General features: G+C 40.5%; 1 protein-coding gene across 1 annotated transcript in view; it reads right to left on the bottom strand.

Annotated features, from left to right (window-relative positions):
* The window catches only part of LOC126239888 (esterase FE4-like), a 72,674-nt gene extending 51,708 nt beyond the window's left edge, over positions 1–20,966 (bottom strand). The window contains exons 1-4 of the mRNA XM_049947893.1: positions 20,852–20,966; positions 13,515–13,652; positions 5,064–5,192; positions 4,758–4,905 (exon numbers count right to left, since the gene is read on the bottom strand). Of these exons, the coding sequence (XP_049803850.1) occupies positions 4,758–4,905; positions 5,064–5,192; positions 13,515–13,652; positions 20,852–20,920 (484 nt within the window). The 5' untranslated portion in view covers positions 20,921–20,966. The remainder of the gene's footprint in view (positions 1–4,757; positions 4,906–5,063; positions 5,193–13,514; positions 13,653–20,851) is intronic.
* Between the last annotated feature and the right edge of the window lie 1,410 nt (positions 20,967–22,376).

The following is a 22,376-nucleotide window of genomic DNA, read 5'->3' as shown; positions in this document are numbered from 1 at the left end:
TCACCTAAGAACTTAGTGTAACATACTCCCATTTCGTTCACAGATCGACTAAAAATTTCAATAGCTGCAGAGGCCTCCATACCACCACTTCTTCCTTCATAATTTCTGTCACAGATATGCTCTTCTTCATTCTCTGATTTACACTTGTAACAATGTTTGGTTGTTGATGTTGTTGTCGTGGTCTTCAGTCCTGAGACTGGTTTGATGCAGCTCTCCATGTTACTCTATCCTGTGCAAGCTTTTTCATCTCCCAGTACCTACTGCAACCTACATCCTTCTGAATCTGCTTAGTGTATTCATCTCTTGGTCTCCCTCTACGAGTTTTACCCTCCACGCTGCCCTCCAATACTAAATTGGTGATCCCTTGATGCCTCAGAACATGTCCTACCAACCGATCCCTTCTTCTGGTCAAGTTGTGCCACAAACTTCTCTTCTCCCCAATCCTATTCAATACTTCCTCATTTGTTATGTTATCTACCCATCTAATCTTCAGCATTCTTCTGTAGCACCACATTTCGAAAGCTTCTATTCTCTTCTTGTCCAAACTATTTATCGTCCATGTTTCACTTCCATACATGGCTACACTCCATACAAATACTTTCAGAAATGACTTCCTGACACTTAAATCTATACTCGATGTTAACAAATTTCTCTTCTTCAGAAACGCTTTCCTTGCCATTGCCAGTCTACATTTTATATCCTCTCTACTTCGACCATCAGCAGTTATTTTGCTCCCCAAATAGCAAAACTCCTTTACTACTTTAAGTGTCTCATTTCCTAATCTAATTCCCTCAGCATCACCCGACTTCATTAGACTACATTCCATTATCCTTGTTTTGCTTTTGTTGATGTTCATCTTATATCCTCCTTTCAAGACACAGTCCATTCCATTCAACTACTCTTCCAAGTCCTTTGCTGTCTCTGACAGAGTTACAATGTCATCGGCGAACCTCAAAGTTTTTACTTCTTCTCCATGAATTTTAATACTTACTCCGAATTTTTCTTTTGTTTCCTTTACTGCTTGCTCAATATACAGATTGAACAACATCGGGGAGAGGCTACAACCCTGTCTTACTCCCTTCCCAACCACTGCTTCCCTTTCATGTCCCTCGACTCTTATAACTGCCATCTGGTTTCTGTACAAATTGTAAATAGCCTTTCGCTCCCTGTATTTTACCCCTGCCACCTTTAGAATTTGAAAGAGAGTATTCCAGTCAACATTGTCAAAAGCTTTCTCTAAGTCTACAAATGCTAGAAACGTAGGTTTGCCTTTCCTTAATCTTTCTTCTAAGATAAGTCTTAAGGTCAGTATTGCCTCACGTGTTGCAATATTTCTACGGAATCCAAACTGATCTTCCCCGAGGTTGGCTTCTACTAGTTTTTCCATTCGTCTGTAAAGAATTCATGTTAGTAGTTTGCAGCTGTGACTTATTAAACTGATAGTTCAGTAATTTTCACATCTGTCAACACCTGCTTTCTTTGGGATTGGAATTATTATATTCTTCTTGAAGTCTGTGGGTATTTCGCCTGTTTCATACATCTTGCTCACCAGATGGTAGAGTTTTGTCAGGACTGGCTCTCCCAAGGCCGTCAGTAGTTCCAATGGAATGTTGTCTACTCCGGGGGCCTTGTTTCGACTCAGGTCTTTCAGTGCTCTGTCAAACTCTTCACGCAGTATCATATCTCCCATTTCATCTTCATCTACATCCTCTTCCATTTCCATAATATTGTCCTCAAGTACATCGCTCTTGTATAGACCCTCTATATACTCCTTCCACCTTTCTGCCTTCCCTTCTTTGCTTAGAACTGGGTTTCCATCTGAGCTCTTGATATTCATACAAGTCATTCTCTTATCTCCAAAGGTCTCTTTAATTTTCCTGTAGGCAGTATCTATCTTACTCCTAGTGAGATAGGCCTCTACATCCTTACATTTGTCCTCTAGCCATCCCTGCTTAGCCATTTTGCACTTCCTGTCGATCTCATTTTTGAGACGTTTGTATTCCTTTTTGCCTGCTTCATTTACTGCATTTTTATATTTTCTCCTTTCATCAATTAAATTCAATATTTCTTCTGTTACCCAAGGATTTCTACTAGCCCTCGTCTTTTTACCTACTTGATCCTCTGCTGCCTTCGCTACTTCATCCCTCAAAGCTACCCATTCTTCTTCTACTGTAGTTCTTTCCCCCATTCCTGTCAATTATTCCCTTATGCTCTCCATGAAACTCTCTACAACCTCTGGTTCTTTCAGTTTATCCAGGTCCCATCTCCTTAAATTCCCACCTTTTTGCAGTTTCTTCAGTTTTGATCTACAGGTCATAACCAATAGATTGTGGTCAGAGTCCACATCTGCCCCTGGAAATGTCTTACAATTTAAAACCTGGTTCCTAAATCTCTGTCTTACCATTATATAATCTATCTGATACCTTTTAGTATCTCCAGGGTTCTTCCATGTATACAACCTTCTTTCATGATTCTTAAACCAAGTGTTAGCTATGATTATGTTGTGCTCTGTGCAAAATTCTACCAGGCGGCTTCCTCTTTCATTTCTTAGCCCCAATCCATATTCACCTACTATGTTTCCTTCTCTCCCTTTGGTTAAAATCCGCAAATTTATTACCTTTCCAGTATCCACACTGGTCACCGTAGCAACTGTAGCTGTGCCTGTGCCAAGTGCCATCGAAAGTTACTGGTATGTCAGTCATACCACTATTTATTTCAACAGCTTCGTTTGCAGCACCCCTCATTGAGTCATAAGCAACAGATTCCACAGCAGCTCCAATAAATCCTGCATACTTGTCGATTTTACAAGGTGGGAATGGAATATTCATCACGGCACACATTGTTTCTGCTACAGTGTGTCCTTTGCCAATAGCTCTCAATCCATAAAACAACCTAACATTTACTTCAAAATAATTATCTTTACAATTATCAGAATTTCAAAATAAGTGAATATATTTACAACTGGCACAATTAAAGATAAGTTTCCCCGATAGTCCATTTGATACCTTACTGTCTTCATGTAAACTAAGTGGCCCTCCACACATTTTACAACGCACACATTCACCTAACCTATCATTTACATCACTTTCGTTTTGAGAAAACTGTATATCACAACGTTTTGTTTTAATCTTCGGAGCACTAATGGGTGTTTCTCTAGATACTGACGAGTTTGCCTGTTTATCATTGTCTGTAACTTCACACGCCACATGTTGAAAAAAATGTTTCCCTTTATTCGAAAATCTGTTACCATGAAATCCACGTTTCTTAAAAACACTTCGTTTCGGCGTCCTACTTTACATTTTGAGAGATTTACCAATCTATTCGTCACTTTTCCTTGGAAAAACGTTAGCACTTCAACATAAAACGCATGTTTATACTATGAAACGACACGATACTGTTTTTGGCAGTGCTACCAATACAAACAAATAATTTAAGCATCATAACACAGTAATCCACAGCCTTCTATATAAAAAAATTACCGTTTTTTTTAGATCTTGAAGTAATGCACATAAAACTTTAATATTTTCAACCGGTGTAGATTATACTAAAAAAAATAAAATAAAATACTTCCCATGTATATATCATTTTATTCGGAAAATTGCAAATTTTATAATGAGATAAAATTCCAAAAACATGAAACAAAAATTTTTTTCTGTTCTAAGTCACCTTAAACGGAGCCTACAGTATAAGATCAACATCCTTTTCAAGTTTCAGGTTTCCGTCCTTAGCGGTTTCTGCTGGGCGATGACAAGTCAGTCAGTTGGCACGTTGTCTTTTACACATAGACATTACTAATACTAAAAATCAATTAAACATATCCTAGAATTCTTTCTTGAAAATATATTCAGTATTAAACTCCGTCAAGCGCATCGCTGTAAAATGATAACTGCATCCAATACATTTTTTAAAGAGAATTTATGTCGGCCCCGGAAGGTCTCAGAAAAATATTTTTTAAAGAAATTTCGAGAAAGATTTTCCGCAGTTTGTTTCTTTATAGGTTATTCTTTGAAAGCAGTTGCAGTTGCAGTTGCAGGCGCCACGCATCGTTGTTTGGGTTTGTGGGATAAATTTTGCACTCACTTTGGTCACCTTCAAAACATTCTGGAGAATGCCTTGAACACTTTTTTTAGAGATGCTGCTCCACTGCAACTTTTCACACAACAACGTTGACACACAACGGTCACACGTTCAGTAGCTAATACAGCCTGCTCACAACTGACTGGCGGAATGCACATCTGTTGCTGCAATCGTTAGTTCAAACTGCCATCGAAGTTACTACGCTGACGTCGCTTATATGCCAGGACAAAAAATCAGCTTCGGAACTTTCTGGACGGAACCTCTCCACAGTACCTCGAGCGGTGCGGAAATGTGACGCCGTTGATGATAATCTGCCTGTCAGGTGATGTGCAGGCAGGCGGCAGGCGGCAGGTGTTGTACAAGCAGATTAGTCTCTCCGTTCCTTTCATTTCACATTCATATAAATAAGAAACTACACTGCACTGGCATGTTGAACAATCGACTCTTCATAAGAATTCGCGAGAAGGCAACAGCAAACTACATACTGTAGACTTAGACTTTGTATTAAAGCACAATAAGGTGAGATGCTTGCACTAAACTAACTCTCACTGGCTGAGAACACGACTGACTTTGACAGTGGTAAGGGCAGAATAAGATATGAAGCGGCTTCATGGCACTCAGAAGTCCAAATATATATAAACGGTTGACATAACAGTTTAAGTAAGCTGTAAAATATTTACCGAAAATTCCGAGGCGATAATTGAAGGTCACGAAAATGACGCCGCTGTCCACGAAATAGTACGGCACGCCGCTGGTTCCAGAAGACGACGTGAAACAACCGCCGTGGATCCACACCACAACAGCCTTCAGAGTTTCATTCTGCGGAGCCTGCAAATCAATACGCAGTTGATACAATTCAACATACAAAGGGAGGAACGAAACACTTTTTCCCAACAATATTCCTTCTAAATTCCTAATACGAACAACATTTTTGATTAAAATGGAAAGAATAGGTAATAGCCGCCTTAGGATCGTACGATACTTACACCAGGTCCGTAAACGTTGATGAACAGGCAGTCTTCAAAGCCGGTCGCGTACTTGGAGTACTGCGTGCACTTCGAAGAGGCTGCCAGCGTGTCCAGGACACCGGACCACGCCGCTTTCCTCACTGGTGGCTGTCGACGTGACGGTACAGTTCGTTAATACAGGTTATCGTTTCAACAAGACGCAGAGATTTGTCTGTTTAAGGTACGTGATGTGGGTTACTGGTGATGGGTTACTAACGGTAGTGGAAATCGAAGTGGCCAGATACGATAAGACCTAAATGAGGATCTGAGGTTGGAGAGTGAGTCAATAAACAAGTCGCTAACTGGGACAGAGACATTAGAGTAACGCGACCAACCTGAAATTTATTTTGTTTTTGAAGAAACTGCCCATGTAACCATAACACAAGCGATTCTAAGCCTGCAGCATAGAATTTTTGTCAAGGCGTCAACGTCTAACCGTGCGGGATATAAGAACTTTATTTGGTTTCTTAAATTGCTGCAGTCCACAAGTGCGATGTTTCCTTAGGGGGGGGGGGGGGGTAGCGAAATACGTCTACACTTTTTGTTTGTGATTTTTTTCTTGTCGATAACCAACTGTCCGTGAAATATAGGTGGAAAATTTATGGGACGAATTCCGCGAACAGTCCCTCGGCTCATAAAATTCGTGTTGTCCTAGTCGGATGCACATTTATAGGACACATGTCATTTTGATATGACTGGAGATCATTGAACATTGGCCGTGCTATACTGTGAAATGGCTACCTTCCATGCGACACGTGCTGCAACCTTCTAGCTATACAGGGTGGTCCATTGATAGTGACCGCGCCAAATATCTCACGAAATAAGCATCAAACGAAAAAACTACAAAGACAGAAACTTGTCTAGCTTGAAGGGGGAAACCAGACGGCGCTATGGTTGGCCCGCTAGATGGCGCTGCCATAGGTCAAACAGATATCAACTGCGTTTTTTTAAATAGGAACCCCAATTTTTTATTACATATTCGTCTAGTACGTGACAGATGGCGCTGTAATAGTCACAAACATATGGCTCCCTATTTTAGACGAACAGCTGCTAACAGGTAGGTTTTCCAAATTAAAATACAGAACGTAGGTACGTTTGAACATTTTATTTCGGTTGTTCCAATGTTATACGTGTACCTTTGTGAACTTATCATTTCTGAGAACGCATCCTGTTACAGCGTGATTACCTGTAAATACCACATTAATGCAATAAATGCTCCAAATGATGTCCGTCAACATCAATGCATTTGGCAATACGTGTAACGACATTCCTCTCAACAGCGAGTAGTTCGCCTTCCGTAATGTTCGCACATGCATTGACAATGCGCTGACGCATGTTGTCAGGTGTTGTCGGTGGATCACGATAGCAAATATCCTTCAACTTTCCCCACAGAAAGAAATCCGGGGACGTCAGATCCGGTGAAAGTGCGGGTCATGGTATGGTGCTTCGACGACCAATCCACCTGTCATGAAATATGCTATTCAATACCGCTTAACCGCACGCGAGCTATGTGCCGGACATCCATCACGTTCGAAGTGCATCGCCATTCTATCACGCAGTGAAACATCTTGTAGTAACATCGGTAGAACATTACGTAGGAAATCAGCATACATTGCACCATTTAGATTGCCATCGATAAAATAGGGGCCAATTTTCCTTCCTCCCATAATGCCGCACCATACATTAACCCGCCAAGGTCGCTTATGTTCCACTTGTCGCAGCCATCGTGGATTTTCCGTTGCCCAATAGTGCTTATTACGCCGGTTTACGTTACCGCTGTTGGTGAATGACGCTTCGTCGCTAAATAGAACGCGTGCAAAAAATCTGTCATCGTCCCGTAATGTCTCTTGTGCCCAGTGGCAGAACTGTACACGACGTTCAAAGTCGTCGCCATGCAATTCCTGGTGCATAGAAATATGGTACGATTGCAGTCGATGTTGATGTAGCATTCTGAACACCGACGTTTCTGAGATTCCCGATTATCGCGCAGTTTGTCTGCTACTGATGTGCCGATTAGCCGCGACAGCAGCTAAAACACCTACTTGGGCATCATCATTTGTTGCAGGTCGTGGTTGACGTTTCACGTGTGCCTGAACACTTCCTGTTTCTTTAAATAACGTAACTATCCTTCGAACGGTCCGCACGCTCGGATGATGTCGTCCAGGATACCGAGCAGCATACATAGCCCACGCCCGTTGGGCATTTTGAACACAACAGCCATACATTAACACGATATCGACCTCTTCCGCAATTGGTAAACGGTTCATTTTAACACGGGTAATGTATCACGAAGCAAATACCGTCCACACTGGCGGAATGTTACGTGATACCACGTACTTATACGTTTGTGACTATTACAGCAAGATCTATGACAAAGCGAAAAAAGTGTTCCAACTAAAACATTCATATTTCTTTACGTACTACACGAATATGTAATAAAAAGTGGGGGTTCCTATTTAAAAAACGCAGTTGATATCCGTTTAAATGACATATGGCAGCGCCATCTCGTGGCGCAACCATAGCGCCATCTGCTTTCCCCCTTCAAGCTAGGCAAGTTTCGTTCTGTGTAGTTTTTTCGTTTGATGCTTATTTCGTGAGATATTTGGCACAGTCACTATCAGTGGACCTCCCTGTATACAGGGCGAAATTTAAAACTATATGCCGTGTTCTGGAGTTTGCGACTTATTTATTGACTCACCCTCATACTTCTGCGGTGTGTACATATGTATGTAATTCACGAGCGTCGCAAGGGTTCGTATTTCAAACATTGACACGACGCACTGCATCTATGGTTAGACTGTTTACTGTTAATACAGACAGCATTGTGTGGCAAGGATTTCTGACAGGTCTTCAGAGTTGGACCACTGAACTTATTTTGTTGAGCAACAAAATGTGGTCATTTTTACCTAGGTTTTCCGTGATTTCCTTTGACCATTTCAGTCAGGTGGAGATATGGTTTCGTCTAGACGGCGAACATTCTTGTCCCCTGATCTAGCGTTCTGGGGACTTCCGTAATTACCACGACATTGAAAGCACGCTACTTAATAATAATGTAGTAGGCAGATATCTGTCCAGACCATCACACAGGAATTCCAAACTGCGTCAGTATCCACTGCAAGTCCTATGACAGTTAGTGGGATGAACCCGCTATTATGAACTATTATGTGTTTTTAACCTGGCAACTTATTAATTAATAATAATAATATATAAGAATATACAGTATAAAAAATGAAGACCGCTTACAATGATAAACATTATAAGGACTGATATTGAGAACAATTGTTCATACATCATATAAACACATGCCCTTATTTCTTTAAATGACGTCCCAGAACATGGTGTTCCCACCGTATAGCGTCACTTCTAGGCAGGACTGTTGAGGATGGAGGAAGGTGAGGTCATCTCCACATACAGGCCGCTATGGGGTGAGGAACGGTGTAGATGGAAAAAGTCACACTTGGTTTTAGATTAGATTAGATTTACTTTCATTCCAATTGATCCGTAGTGAGGAGGTCCTCCAGGATGTAGAACATGTCAGAAAAACAACAATACATGAAAAATATTTACAACGCAAACAAATAAGCTAATGTACCATTCCACAGGTCCCAAGTGACATGGTCGTAATTTTTAAATGAATGCTATATGAAAGTATCATTTTACAAATACTAATGCACTGAATTTAAAATAAAGAAGTTTTTTATTTATTTATAAGGTAATAAACGTGTAATACAACTACTAAATACTTATTTACAATGAACACATTACTGCATTGACCTGGTGCAGAAGTTAGATTGTACTCACACACACACACACTTATTTACAATGAATACATTACTGCACTGAAATTGTGCAGAAGTTATATTGTGCTATATATATATATATATATATATATATATATATATATATATATATATGAAAGTCAGTTGGTTCTACTGAGAAATTCATCAATGAAGTAGAAGGAGTTGGCCACCAAAAATCCTTTAGGCTTCTCTTAAATTGAATTTTTATGGCTGCTGGCAAGTTATTGGAAATGTGTGTTCCTGAATAATGCACACCTTTTTGTACAAGACTAAGTGACTTTAAATCCTTGTGAAGATTATTTTTATTTCTAGTATTGATTCCATGAATTGAGCTGTTGGTTTCAAAAAGTGATATATTTTTAATGACAAATTTCATTAAGGAATAAATATATTGGGAAGCAGTAGTTAGTATCCCTAGTTCCCTAAACAGGCTTCTGCAAGATGTTCTTGAGTTCACACCACATATAACTCTTACCCACGTTTTTGTGCCCAGAAAACTTTAGCTTGGCTTCATGAATTACCCCAAAAAAGTAATCCCATATGACATTATGGAATGAAAATAAGCATAGAAAAAAAAGTAAAGGCCCTAAAATGGAACCTTGTGGGACCCCACATGTAATTAGTTCCCAGTTGGATGATGCCTGATAGGTTGATACATGTCTCTTTCCTAATAACACCCTTTGTTTCCTGCCAGAGATATAAGATCTGAACCATTTTGCAGCATTTCCTGTTACACTATAATATTCTAATTTACGTAAAAGGATATTGAGATTTACACAGTCAAATGCCTTTGACATATTACAAAATATACCAGTTGCCTGCAATTTTTTGTCTAATGAATTAAGCACATTTTCACTGTAAGTGTAGATAGCCTTCTCAATATCAGAACCCTTTAGAAATCCGAATTGTGACTTTGACAGTATGTTATTTGAGATAAGATGGTTATGTAGCCGATTGTACATTACTTTTTCTAAAATTTTTAAGTATGCTGGCAAAAGTGAAATTGGACGGAAATTTGATGCTATTTCTTTATCTTCCTTCTTAAACAGTGGCTTAACTTCATATTTCAACCATTCAGGAAATATTCCACTGATAAATGACTGGTTACACAGATAGCTTAATATGTTACTTAACTCAGAATCACATTCTTTAATTAACTTTGTTGATATTTCATCATACCCACTAGATGTTTTTGATTTTAATGATTTTATGATGTATATTATTTCTGCTGGGGTAGTGAGGGTCAAATTCATATTATGGAAGTTACTTGAAATGTCTGGTCTGAGGTATTCCATAGCAGCATCTACAGAACCTGACAACCCCATCTTGTCAGTAACAGTTATAAAATGTTTGTTAAAAAGCTCTGAAACACTATACACGTCTGTCACCAATGTACCATTTACTCTTAATGCTACTTGTTCCTCTTCATGTCTGGTTCTACCAGTCTCCTCCTTCACTATATCCCATATAGTCTTTTTTCTGTTATCTGATATGACTATCTTTCCCTTGTAATATATTTGCTTTGATGGCCGTATTACAGTCTTTAATATTTTGCAGTATTTCTTGTAATGTGCTATAGCATCAACATCGGAACTGTTTTGGATTGGCAGATACAGTTTTCTTTTTGTTTTACAAGATACCCCTATTCCTTGAGTAATCCATGGCTTCTTTGTAGACTATCCTCTAACCTTGGTAAGTTTTGGGGGAAAACAGTGGTCGAATAAGGTAAGCACTTTATTAGCAAAAGTGTTATATTTTTCATTCATGCCATAGCACTGTAAACATCAGTCCAGTGAATGTCTCTGAGGAGTGTCCTAAAATAATCAATTTTTGGCTTATTGATTACCCTGTTGAGCTCAGATTTAACAGATTTTATATCCTGTTCAGTATTAACATTTAACAGAAGGAACTGCATGTCATGGTCTGAGAGGCCATTGACTATTCGTTTTGTAATATAATTTTGTTCATTGGACTTTTCTATAAAGATATTATCAATGGCTGTGTGTGAGCAATTGGCTACCCTATTGGGAACTTTACAGTGGAAATGAAGTTGAATGGTAGTGTTACTAACTCAAGTACTTATTGGGAGAGTCTTTAAGGAAATCTACATTGAAATCACCAGCAACCACTATTTCTTTGTTTTTGATTGTTAAATGGGCCAGTACAGCTTCAAGGTGGTTTACGAACAGATTAAATTTACCTGCAGGTGCTCGATATACACTTAATATTATGAAGGATTTTTTGTGAAATTCTACTTCTGTTGCACATACTTCCATGTGCTGTTCTAGGCAAAATTTATGAATGTCTATGTTCTTAAATTTATGACAGTTCCTGATGAATGTGGCAACTCCTCCTTTCTCCATTTCTGATCTACAAAGGTGAGATGCTAACCTAAACCATGTAACACTTAGAAGTTCTATACCAGTGGTCACATGATGTTCAGAGAGTCAGATTATGTCAGCTGGATTTGAAGACTCTAATTCATCTATGCAGGTAATTAATTCATTAATTTTATTTCTCAGTCCTCGAATATTTTGATGCAATAAAGATAGCTGACATTTCACATTGACTGAGTTAAAATTGGGTAGAGTTAAAATACCTGCTGACTGTTGTAAATTCTTAAACAATATCTGTTAATGCTGATGTAATAAGCTAGAATTATGTTTTTTGGTTTCTTTCTCAAACTGAAGGTTTGTCTCAAACTGAAGGTACTCGCAGTGTATGTTGCAAAGACTTCTAGGTTATTGCGTCCACACTGTAATCTCATGCAGTGTTTCTTAAAGAAGCTTTATCTTATCATGTTACAGCTATTGTTTTTCTTACCGCGATAAAAATATTCTGAGCAGCCAATTTCCATCGATGATGGTTAATGCCATAAGAAAACAACTTCGAGGACGTATAAAACCGTTCATCGTTCGATAAGTGGATGAATATGTTTGTGACACTGTTAGTACGCCACCATTTGCTCAATCTAATTGTGACCTCACACCATGCTACGGTCTTTATGCCTATCGAGACATACATCCATTTCAGTGTGCAGCACGTCATAACATAATAGATACTAATGGAACTAGACAGAGCTTATGGCAGCCGTGATCTATTGTTCACAAATGTTTTATTGAAATTCTCCTGCTAACAACAAAATCTTTTCGCTTTTAATTTATGAATTGTATTTGACTTTTAAATAATGTGTTCTACTGTCATTATATTTTCAGACCTATATTTTATCTTTATCTACTTCTTCTAGCACATGTAAGCCGATCGTTCTTCTGCGTCCTCAACTGATAAGAATTTATTTCACTGTTGTGTTGCAGAAGCACGGAAGGCAGTTTTTATTTCGAGACCACTGCTGTGACACTTTACTCGGCAACTAGCTTAATGAGTATGTTTCCTCTAATTTTCTGTACTTTAGTCATGATGATGGCTGTTCAGTAGTTGAACCGGTCACCCTTCATATTAATTTCTTATATCTAAGACAATTTCAGTAAAAATGACAGATACTCTCGGAGCCATTCCTTGCAAAATGCAGCTCTTTAATGCTCTATTCGCCAGTTTGTTACTGAATCATAAACTCGCCAAACCACACGTTCACTTGCTGTAACACATTATTTGCTAACCAATCTTTAAGCGAAGACGACTCATACGACGTAGAAGGTAAGAAAGATTACCTTCGTGGAAATACGGGAAACAAACAAACAAATAACACAGAACGCCAACGTCGTATCAAAAAACAGAACTCAATTTCCTTGTTCCCTCTGTTAAATTAAGTTTTAGTTACAAAAGCTAGATGAAAAATTGTAGCTTCGGCTTTATTTTTCGTCAATTGTTACATGTACTCGACACCAAAAGCTGTTTTTCCTCTTTTATTTGCTGTCACTGTTTCTGCATGTTAAAAATGTACCGTTTTCCTACGTAAACAGTAGGCACGTCATTTATGCATTTTCTGTGTAAATAATATCAGTGTGATCCGCACGTCGTTTTATCTGTGTTTGCGACATTCAGGTGTCACCCAAAGACGGCCTAAGAAGCCGAAAGCCGACTCGTGGCCAAATTAATATATTTACAATAAAAGTTGGTTTTCATTTTTCCTTCTTTCCATCTTTACTTGCATTTGGGCGTCACATACATCGTATCAGGCTTTTATTTACCAGTTCTATTCTGTATTACTGTAATTACAGTAGCTCAATTTCATGACGTTGGGGAATGAAATCGGCTGTGGACTGTTCCAGAAAACAATCTCTTTTTTTCAGGAATTTAGGGAAACCATGGAAAACATAATACGAAGAGCGAGACAGAGATTTGAAATCAAAGAGCCGGCCGGAGTGGCCGAGCGGCTCTAGGCGCTACAGTCTGGAACCGCGCGACCGCTACGGTCGCAGGTTCGAATCTTGCCTCGGGCATGGATGTGTGTGATGTCCTTGGGTTAGTTAGGTTTAAGTTCTAAGTTCTAAGGGACTGATGAGCACAGCAGTTAAGTCCCATAGTGCTCAGAGCCATTTGAACCATTTTTGAAATCAAAGATTTCTGAGACACCACTGCTGTAAACAAGTTCTTCCTGTTCTGAAATTCGTAAGTGTCTATAGCTCGTTCTCGACAGTTTGACTGAAAATAACTGGTATGAACCATTTACCTGGAAACGAAGATCCCATTTGGGCGGTTCTGCATACGGGATACCTTCAAACCTGAACATGGGTTTGCCCGTGTACGTCTCTGCCAGCCTCCCTCTGATAGTGCCTTCCTGTGTGTCCACTGTCACATACTCCTCGGCCTGTGACCACAGGATGAAAACGTAAGTATTAAAATAATATAATTACAAGCATAAGAAGCAAACATAGTAAACTATGAAAGTTTAGCTTAATACCTAGTACACATCCTAAACAGTAAATAATAATCTCATACTATCGGATCCATGATATCATTAATTTAACAGCATTCAGAAAGCGAAAAAGAATAATGCTACATATTCACTAACAAAAAAACTATCGAATTACATTCCAGGAAAAAAATAGACGACTTGAGTACATTCAATATAAGGAAGACAACAGCTATAATGTCTACATCTACATCTACATACGTACTCCGCAGGCCACCGTACGGAGCTTGGCGAAGGGTATCTTGTACCACTGCTAGCCATTTCTTTCCTGTTCCACGTGCAAATAGAGCGAGAGAAAAACGACTATATATGTGCCCCCGTATGAGACCTGATTTCTCGAATTGTGGTCCTAACGCGTAATGTTGGCTGGCGGCAGTAGAATCATTCGGAAGTCAGCTTCAGATGCTGTTTTCCTAAATTTTCTCAGCTGTGTTCCTCGGAAAGAACGTCCCCTCTCCTCCAGGGACTCCCGTTTTAGTTCTCGTAGCATCTCCGTAATACTTAGGTTTTGTTCGAACCTACTGGTAACAAATCTAGAAGCCTGCCTCTCACTTGCTTCGATGACCTGGTACGGATCCCAAACACTCGAGCAGTATTCAAGAACAGGTCAAACCAGCATTCTATATGCTGTTTCCTTTACAGGTGAACTAATCTTTCCTAAAGTTCTCCCAATAAACCGAAGTAGACCACTCGCCTTCTGTACTACATCGTTACACGCTCGTTTCATTTGAAATGGCTTTACAACGTTACACCCAGATATTTAATCGACGTGACCCTATCAAGCAGTACACCACTAATGCTGTATTCGAACATCGCGGATTTGTTTTTCTTACTCATGTATATCAACTTACATTTTTCTACATTTTAAGCTAGCTGCCAATTATCACACCAACCAGAAATTTTGTGTAAGTCATATTGTATCCTCCTAAATTCACTCAACGACGACCCCTTCCCGCATACCCCAGTATCATCAGCAAATAGCTGCAGACTGCTGCTCACCCTGTCCGCCGGATCGTTTATATACATGGAAAGTGACAGCTGTCCTATCACACTTCTCTGGGGCACACATGACGATGTGCTTGTCTCTGAACACTCGCCATCGAGGACATCGTACTGTTTTCTGTTACTTAAGAGATCCTCGAGCCACTTAAAAAACTGGAAGCCTACTCCGTGTATTCGTGTATTTGTTAACTGTCTGCAGTGGTGCTTTTCCGATACCTAGGAATAAAGAATCTGCCTGTTGCCCTTCATCTAAAGTTCGCTGTATATCACGTGAGAAAAGGCAAGCTGAGTATCACACGAGCAGTGTTTCCAAAAACCGTGCGATTTGTAGACAGGAACTTTTCCATCTCAAGGAAATTTGTTATATTCGAACTGTGAATATGTTCAAGAATTCGGCAGCAAACCGATGTTAGGGGTATTGGTCTGTAAATGAGCGAGTTCGTTCTTTTACCCTTCTTACATAAAGAAGTCAGCTGCGCTTTGTACCAATCGCTTGGGACTTGGCGCAGGGCGAGCGATTCACTTTCTAAACCCGAAATAGAACGCAGTGGTTAGCACACTGGACTCACATGCGGGAGGACGACGGTTCAAACCCGCGTCCGGCCATACTGATTGAGCTTTTACGTGATTTCCCTAAATCGCTTCAGGCAAATGCTGGGATGGTTCCTTTCAAAGGGCACGGCCGACTTCCTTTCCCATCCCTCCCTAATCCGTTGGGACCATTGACCTCGCTGTCTGATTCCCTCCCTCAGATCAACCAACCAACCAACGAAAACTGAACAGGGATTCGATCCGGACTAGGCGACTCATTTGTTTACAACGCTTTCCGTTGTTCCTCTGCACCGGAGATGCCTATTAATATGCACTCCACAAGGGAGTCTGTGCGATGGACAAACGATGACAATAGCCCTGCGTGGACTATTTCTTAAACACGAAATTAAAAGTTCGGTTTACTTTTTGCTATCTTCTATTGCCACACCAGACTGGTCAAGAACTGACTGGATAGAAGCCTTAGACCCGCTTAGTGGTTTTACGTAACAGCAAATGATGTTACTTAAGATCAAAATTTTCCCAGATTCTGGGCATGATCTTTTACTAAGGAATGACGGTGGTAATTGTATGCTTCACGTGTAGATCTTTTCCCAGACTCACGATTCACTAGTAATGATAGCATTTCGTCATTTGCGCGTTGTCTTTTAAATCTACGGTGCAAGAGCCTTTGCTTTCTCAGCAGTTTCTGGATTTTATTATTAAACCACGATGAGTCTTTTCCGTCTCTAACCCACTTACTCGGCACATATTTCTGCACAGCATGATTTGCAAGCCGGTCAAACTTTGCCTATAATTCATCTATGTCCATCACACTGGAACTAAGTGGGATACTAACAACTGCTTATCTGCAGAAGTACTCTCGTAGCCTTTTTGATTGGTTTATTGTTTGGTGGTCTAATGTGGACCTCAGGTGCTTATAAAAGCACAATTTGTTCATGATGTTTGGGTACAAAAAGTACTAACTATGGGGATTGCCACTTCTGTAATTTGTGTTCGTGGCAGATCGTCGATAATTGGGAGCTAGTGTTTGCCCGCACTTTAAATAAGACGGGAAACGCAGCAGAAATTAACAACAACTGTGGGACCCCATTACTATTATTGACATACAAAGTCATGCATCTGTCCATTTTAAAAATACTAGAAGAAAAATATGAAAAAACAAACCAAAGGGAGGTTCTCCGTGTGGTCGCTCAGGAATGGAACACATACTCAATCTGAGAATGACAATGTTACTTGCTGTGTTTCACTTTTGCAATCATATTGAATCACTCGTTAAGGGCCGGCCAGTGTGGTCGAGCGGTTCTGGGCGCTTCAGCCTGGAACCACGCGACCGCTATGGTCGCAGGTTCGAATCCTGCCTCGGGCATGGATGTGTGTGACGTCCTTAGGTTAGTTAGGTTTAAGTAGTTCTAAGTTCTAGGGGACTGATGACCTCGGACGGTAAGTCCCATAGTGGTCAGAGCCATTTGAACCACTCGTTAAGGAAAGTTGTAAGGTAGTATTGCGAGTAAGAAAGATCACAACAAATGAGATTATAGTAGTCATCTAAATAATGTTCATTTCAACATACAATCAGTTGGTATTGAATCATCCAGAGAAAGCTCTTATAAAAAATTTACAACAAGTAATTTACTCAGATTCAAACTTTTGGCTTTCGCCTGTATAAATGTTTTTCAAGTCCGTTCGTTTCTTTTGATTGTTACAGGACTCTGCACAACAGTGCATGGTACTAGTACGTCCCAAAAAGTCGCACGCGAAAGTACAATTCTTAAAGGGGTCATGTCTCGCATTTTATAGATCCCAAGGTTAAGGGGTGGAGTGTATTGGATAGCTCCTGCCCTACCTATCAGAAAAGCGGCCATACTGTAACCATCCTACAGTACAGAGTCGAAACTTAAACGTTGCAGACTTCTTGCAGCCCAGGCAAACTGAGCAAATCTGTTGGTTATTTTGCATTAGGTGTGGTCTAGACTGGACCTTAGGTGTCATATAAAAGCAACATTTGTCTGTGGGCGATTTCTGAGCAAACCACGAAAGACCATGGTTTTTGGGTATGAAAAGTACAATTGTGGGGTTCACCACGTGTATAATTTCTATTCGTGGCAGACTGTCGAAGCTTTCACCATGCGTTCCTAAGATGATGTTCTTGGGGAACTTCGCAACTTGTTTCGTTACCATTATCCGTTACCGAAATCCAGAGGTTCAAAGTTATAATATGTATGCACAAAACTGCAAAAACCGATTTCTAGCTGTTTTTGCACCATGGGCCGTAAATATGTAAATATTGTAAGTGGCTCAAATTTTAACTGTACCTTCATTAAACATTTACCTAGATAACGCATTTTCCAATTTTCGATAATCTTTATCCGTTATCAAGATACATCCGAAGAACCGTGATTTTTAGCTACCAAAAGTATTAATTGTGAGGCCAAGCTATGTTTTTAGTCAACATTTTTTCACCAATAAAACTTAATGACACACTGTCTCTACGAAGACCACTTCAAGGCAATACAAATGTGTCCAAAGTGGTACTGCAGTGACAAAAAAATGGGCTAAAAAGAGTTTTAACATGACTGAAAAGAACTTAAAATGAGTGCTAAAAGCTATCTAAAACTGGAAAGGTCGCAAATCCAATGAAGTATTCTAACAAAATTTTTAGTCTTGCAAGATACAAATCACAAGTTGGGCGTTTACATGAATTACGATCTATGAGCACTGTATCCATAAAATAATTTAAAGCAAACGATTTTGTGTTAACCTTATATCACGAGTACTTATTTGTTGTTTATACAGGGTGTTACAAAAAGGTACGGCCAAACTTTCAGGAAACATTCCTCACACACAAAGAAAGAAAATATGTTATGTGGACATGTGTCCGGAAACGCTTACTTTCCATGTTAGAGATCATTTTATTACTTCTCTTCAAATCACATTAACCATGGAATGGAAACACACAGCAACAGAACGTACCAGCGTGACTTCAAACACTTTGTTACAGGAAATGTTCAAAATGTCCTCCGTTAGCGAGGATACATGCATCCACCCTTCGTCACATGGAATCCCTGATGCTCTGATGCAGCCCTGGAGAATGGCGTATTGTATCACAGCCGTCCACAATACGAGCACGAAGAGTCTCTAGATTTGGTACGTGGGTTGCGTAGACAAGAGCTTTCAAATGCCCCCATAAATGAAAGTCAAGAGGGTTGAGGTCAGGAGAGCGTGGAGGCCATGGAATTGGTCCGCCTCTACCAATCCATCGGTCGCCGAATCTGTTGTTGAGAAGCGTACGAACACTTCGACTGAAATGTGCAGGAGCTCCATCGTGCACGAACCACATGTTGTGTCGTACTTGTAAAGGCACATGTTCTAGCAGCACAGGTAGAGTATCCCGTATGAAATCATGATAACGTGCTCCATTGAGCGTAGGTGGAAGAACATGGGGCCAATCAAGACATCACCAACAATGCCTGCCCAAACGTTCACAGAAAATCTGTGTTGATGACGTGATTGCACAATTGCGTGCGGATTCTCGTCAGCCCACACATGTTGATTGTGAAAATTTACAATTTGATCACGTAGGAATGAAGCCTCATCCGTAAAGAGAACATTTGAACTGAAATGAGGATTGAAACATTGTTGGATGAACCATTCGCAGAAGTGTACCCGTGGAGGCCAATCAGCTGCTGATAGTGCCTGCACACGGTGTACATGGTACGGAAACAACTGGTTCTCCCGTAGCACTCTTCATACAGTGACGTGGTCAACGTTACCTTGTACAGCAACAACTTCTCTGACGCTGACATTAGGGTTATCGTCAACTGCACGAAGAATTGCCTCGTCCATTGCAGGTGTCCTCGTCGTTCTAGGTCTTCCCCAGTCGCGAGTCATAGGCTGGAATGTTCCGTGCTCCCTAAGACGCCGATCAATTGCTTCGAACGTCTTCCTGTCGGGACATCTTCGTTCTGGAAATCTGTCTCGATACAAACGTACCGCGACACGGCTATTGCCCCGTGCTAATCCAAACATCAAATGGGCATCTACCAACTCCGCATCTGTAAACATTGCACTGACTGCAAAACCACGTTCGTGATGAACACTAACCTTTTGATGCTACTTAATGATGTGCTCGATGCTAGTACTGTAGAGCAATGAGTCGCATGTCAACACAAGCACCGAAGTCAACATTACCTTCCTTCAATTGGGCCAACTGGCGGTGAATCGAGGAAGTACAGTACATAGTGACGAAACTAAAATGAGCTCTAACATGGACATTAAGCGTACCCGGACACATGTCCACATAATATCTTTTCTTTGTGTATGAGGAATGTTCCCTGAAAGTTTGGCCGTACCTTTCTGTAACATCCTGTATGTGTCAAAGTAGATAAATTCGTCGAAATATAGAAATAAGCTGTCAAAATTTTACTGACCTATATAAGTCCTTTTATATAAGCACCACACTCTACTATTACAAGGAAAAGGAGGGATACACAGCAAAAATGCTGCTGTCGGAGCACAATAAAGGCGAATATGTCCCTGTTTAAAAGGCTCTGACAGAAAAGTGGGGAACCAGCTGATTGTGTCTCCACTCCGCCTTTCTCATCAAAAATTTTTGTGCCGAACGAGGGCAAGAGAGAGACAGTGATGACCGAAGAGGAGATAGTCACAGTGGGAGAGAAAGAGAGAGGAGACAGTGAAGCGGGACAAAGATGGATGAAGAAGTGGGAGCCAAAAAGAGAGGAGATAGTGACGGGCAGTGAAAGACAGTGGAAGTAAAAGTGAAAGAGAGTGGATGGAGATAGAGGCTGTGGGAGCAAAATAGAGAGAAGGCAGTTAAATGAAAAATACAGATGAGTGCAGACCGTTCATAGACTTGTGGGGTTTGGACTCTTTCAGGCCTGTGAACTTTAACACGAAAGTGTAGGGGAGGGCGCAGTTTGGATCTAGTATGAGGGGGGAGGGGGGAAATAAATTGGAAACCTCTAGCAGTTTTGAGCTGATGATGCATGGTGGAGACAGACAGAGGGGAGAGAAAGACAAAAGGAGACATTGTAAGTGAGAAGAGACAGTGGCAGTGGGAGATTAAATCAACGGGAGATAAAAAGGAGACAGTGGGAGAGAGATGCATATAAACAGTGACTATGAGATGGAGATGCTGAGTATAGAGACATAGTCACAAAGAGAGACTGGGTGAAAGGTCTTGTGTTAAAACAGAGAGAATACGTTCGCGTGTCACAATCTTTGGATTGGAAGTCGGAATGAGGATTGAGGCTGCTGCTTACCAACTTGTCTGTCAAAGTTTTTCAGAAAAGAACATATTCGCCTCTTTTGTGCTCCATCTGGAGTATTTTTCTGTTCGATTTATAGTTATAATAATAAGTTAAAGTGAGAACTCCGCTAATGTTTCAATTAAATACTAATAAATATTAAATTTTCTCCATTTCACTTTATTGGTTGAGTCATATGCTATACACGTCTACCCATCAAACATGTACTGTTCTGAAAACAAAACAATTATAAATAGGACACGCTAACCAACTTACAGTTACTGAGAATGTTAACAGAGAGAGGTGCAGAACTGCGACCAAGCGGAATAGCACGCTGAGCTCCATTGTGGCCAGGAGCTGCAGAGACAGTGGAGTGGCGAGAGGTGACGGAACTATATATACTGCGAAGGTTCGCGACACCTCAAGCGCCTTATCTGTAAACGACACGCCACTCGAATGCGTGGGAAAATCACTGCATCAGGTGATCTACTTCAGATAGTGATTGATATAATTAACTAAGTGTGATTGCTGGCTAATAGTTTGTTTCAAGTAACAGACAGAAAAATATCTAATCTTCAGAAATTGCCACACAATCTGATAATAAAAATGTAGTGGCGTGGCAAGACAGCCAAGCCACTCGGAGGTAGCCGAAAGGCACGCGTTAAGCTCACGCAGATTGGCGTGAGGTCTGGAACAAGGTAAAGTAATTATCCTATAAAGAAAAGAACGTAGTTCTTGGAATACTTAACTTTAATCCACAATTGGAGAACATCGCTCTTGTTTAGACATTATTACACTGAATATAAACTGGTAATGGCGCCTTGCTAGGTCGTAGCAAATGACGTAGCTGAAGGCTAAGCTAACTATCGTCTCGGCAAATGAGAGCGTATTGGTCAGTGTAGCTTCGCTAGCAAACTCGGCTGTACAACTGGGGCGAGTGCTAGGAAGTGTCTCTAGACCTGCCGTGTGGTGGCGCTCGGTCTGCAATCACTGACAGTGGCGACACGCGGGTCCGACGTATACTAATGGACCGCGGCCGATTTAGAGGCTACCACCTAGCAAGTGTGGTGTCTGGCGGTGACACCACAAAAAAAATATACGAGATCACATGACGTAACGATGTGACGCTGTGATTGAGACATTACATTTGTGTTTTGGAGGAGCTTAAAAAAATCTCTTACTCTGTATTTGCATTTGGGAGGACCATAACAGAATCTGTTTCATATAACTCGGACTCGACCTGTGATTTGTACGTGTAGAAATGTGCAAAAAAGAAGCATCTAAACATGGAATATGAACTACTGAATTACGCTCAAGTGAATGAATAAGCAGTAAGAAGTAATCACCATGACTGAAGAAAGGCCCAAATCGTACCGTCTCGGAGTTAGCTCTACATATTCACCACACGAAACGATACATTTCCTCCACTGGTGAATGAGTGGTGGGTGTCCTGATTGAAGAACTCGTGACATTAACTACACTACCGGGAAGTTGTTCCACCTTTCCCACTACTTCACAGTCTTCCTGGATGTGCCATGTAGTTAGCTCGTCATGAAAGGTAAGAGGAAGGCCTCGCTGGATTGAATGTGAAGGACAAGTTTTGTATCACAAAATGACCCTACGGGCTAATGTCTGTTTTGAAGTTAGCAACGCGTCGTACGGTTTGACATTTTTTGTCTGACATAGCTTCAGAAATTTTGTCAAAAAATCCTGCCAACATTTTTCGCCATTTGCCTGTCCTCCAAAAGCATGATCTGTCAACAATAAAAATGATATCCTCATGAGATGATCAACATGAGCT

This window comes from Schistocerca nitens, chromosome 1 (genome assembly GCF_023898315.1).
Source record: "Schistocerca nitens isolate TAMUIC-IGC-003100 chromosome 1, iqSchNite1.1, whole genome shotgun sequence".
Classification (NCBI taxonomy): Eukaryota; Metazoa; Arthropoda; class Insecta; order Orthoptera; family Acrididae; genus Schistocerca; species Schistocerca nitens.
This window is presented reverse-complemented; position numbering and strand designations above follow the sequence as displayed.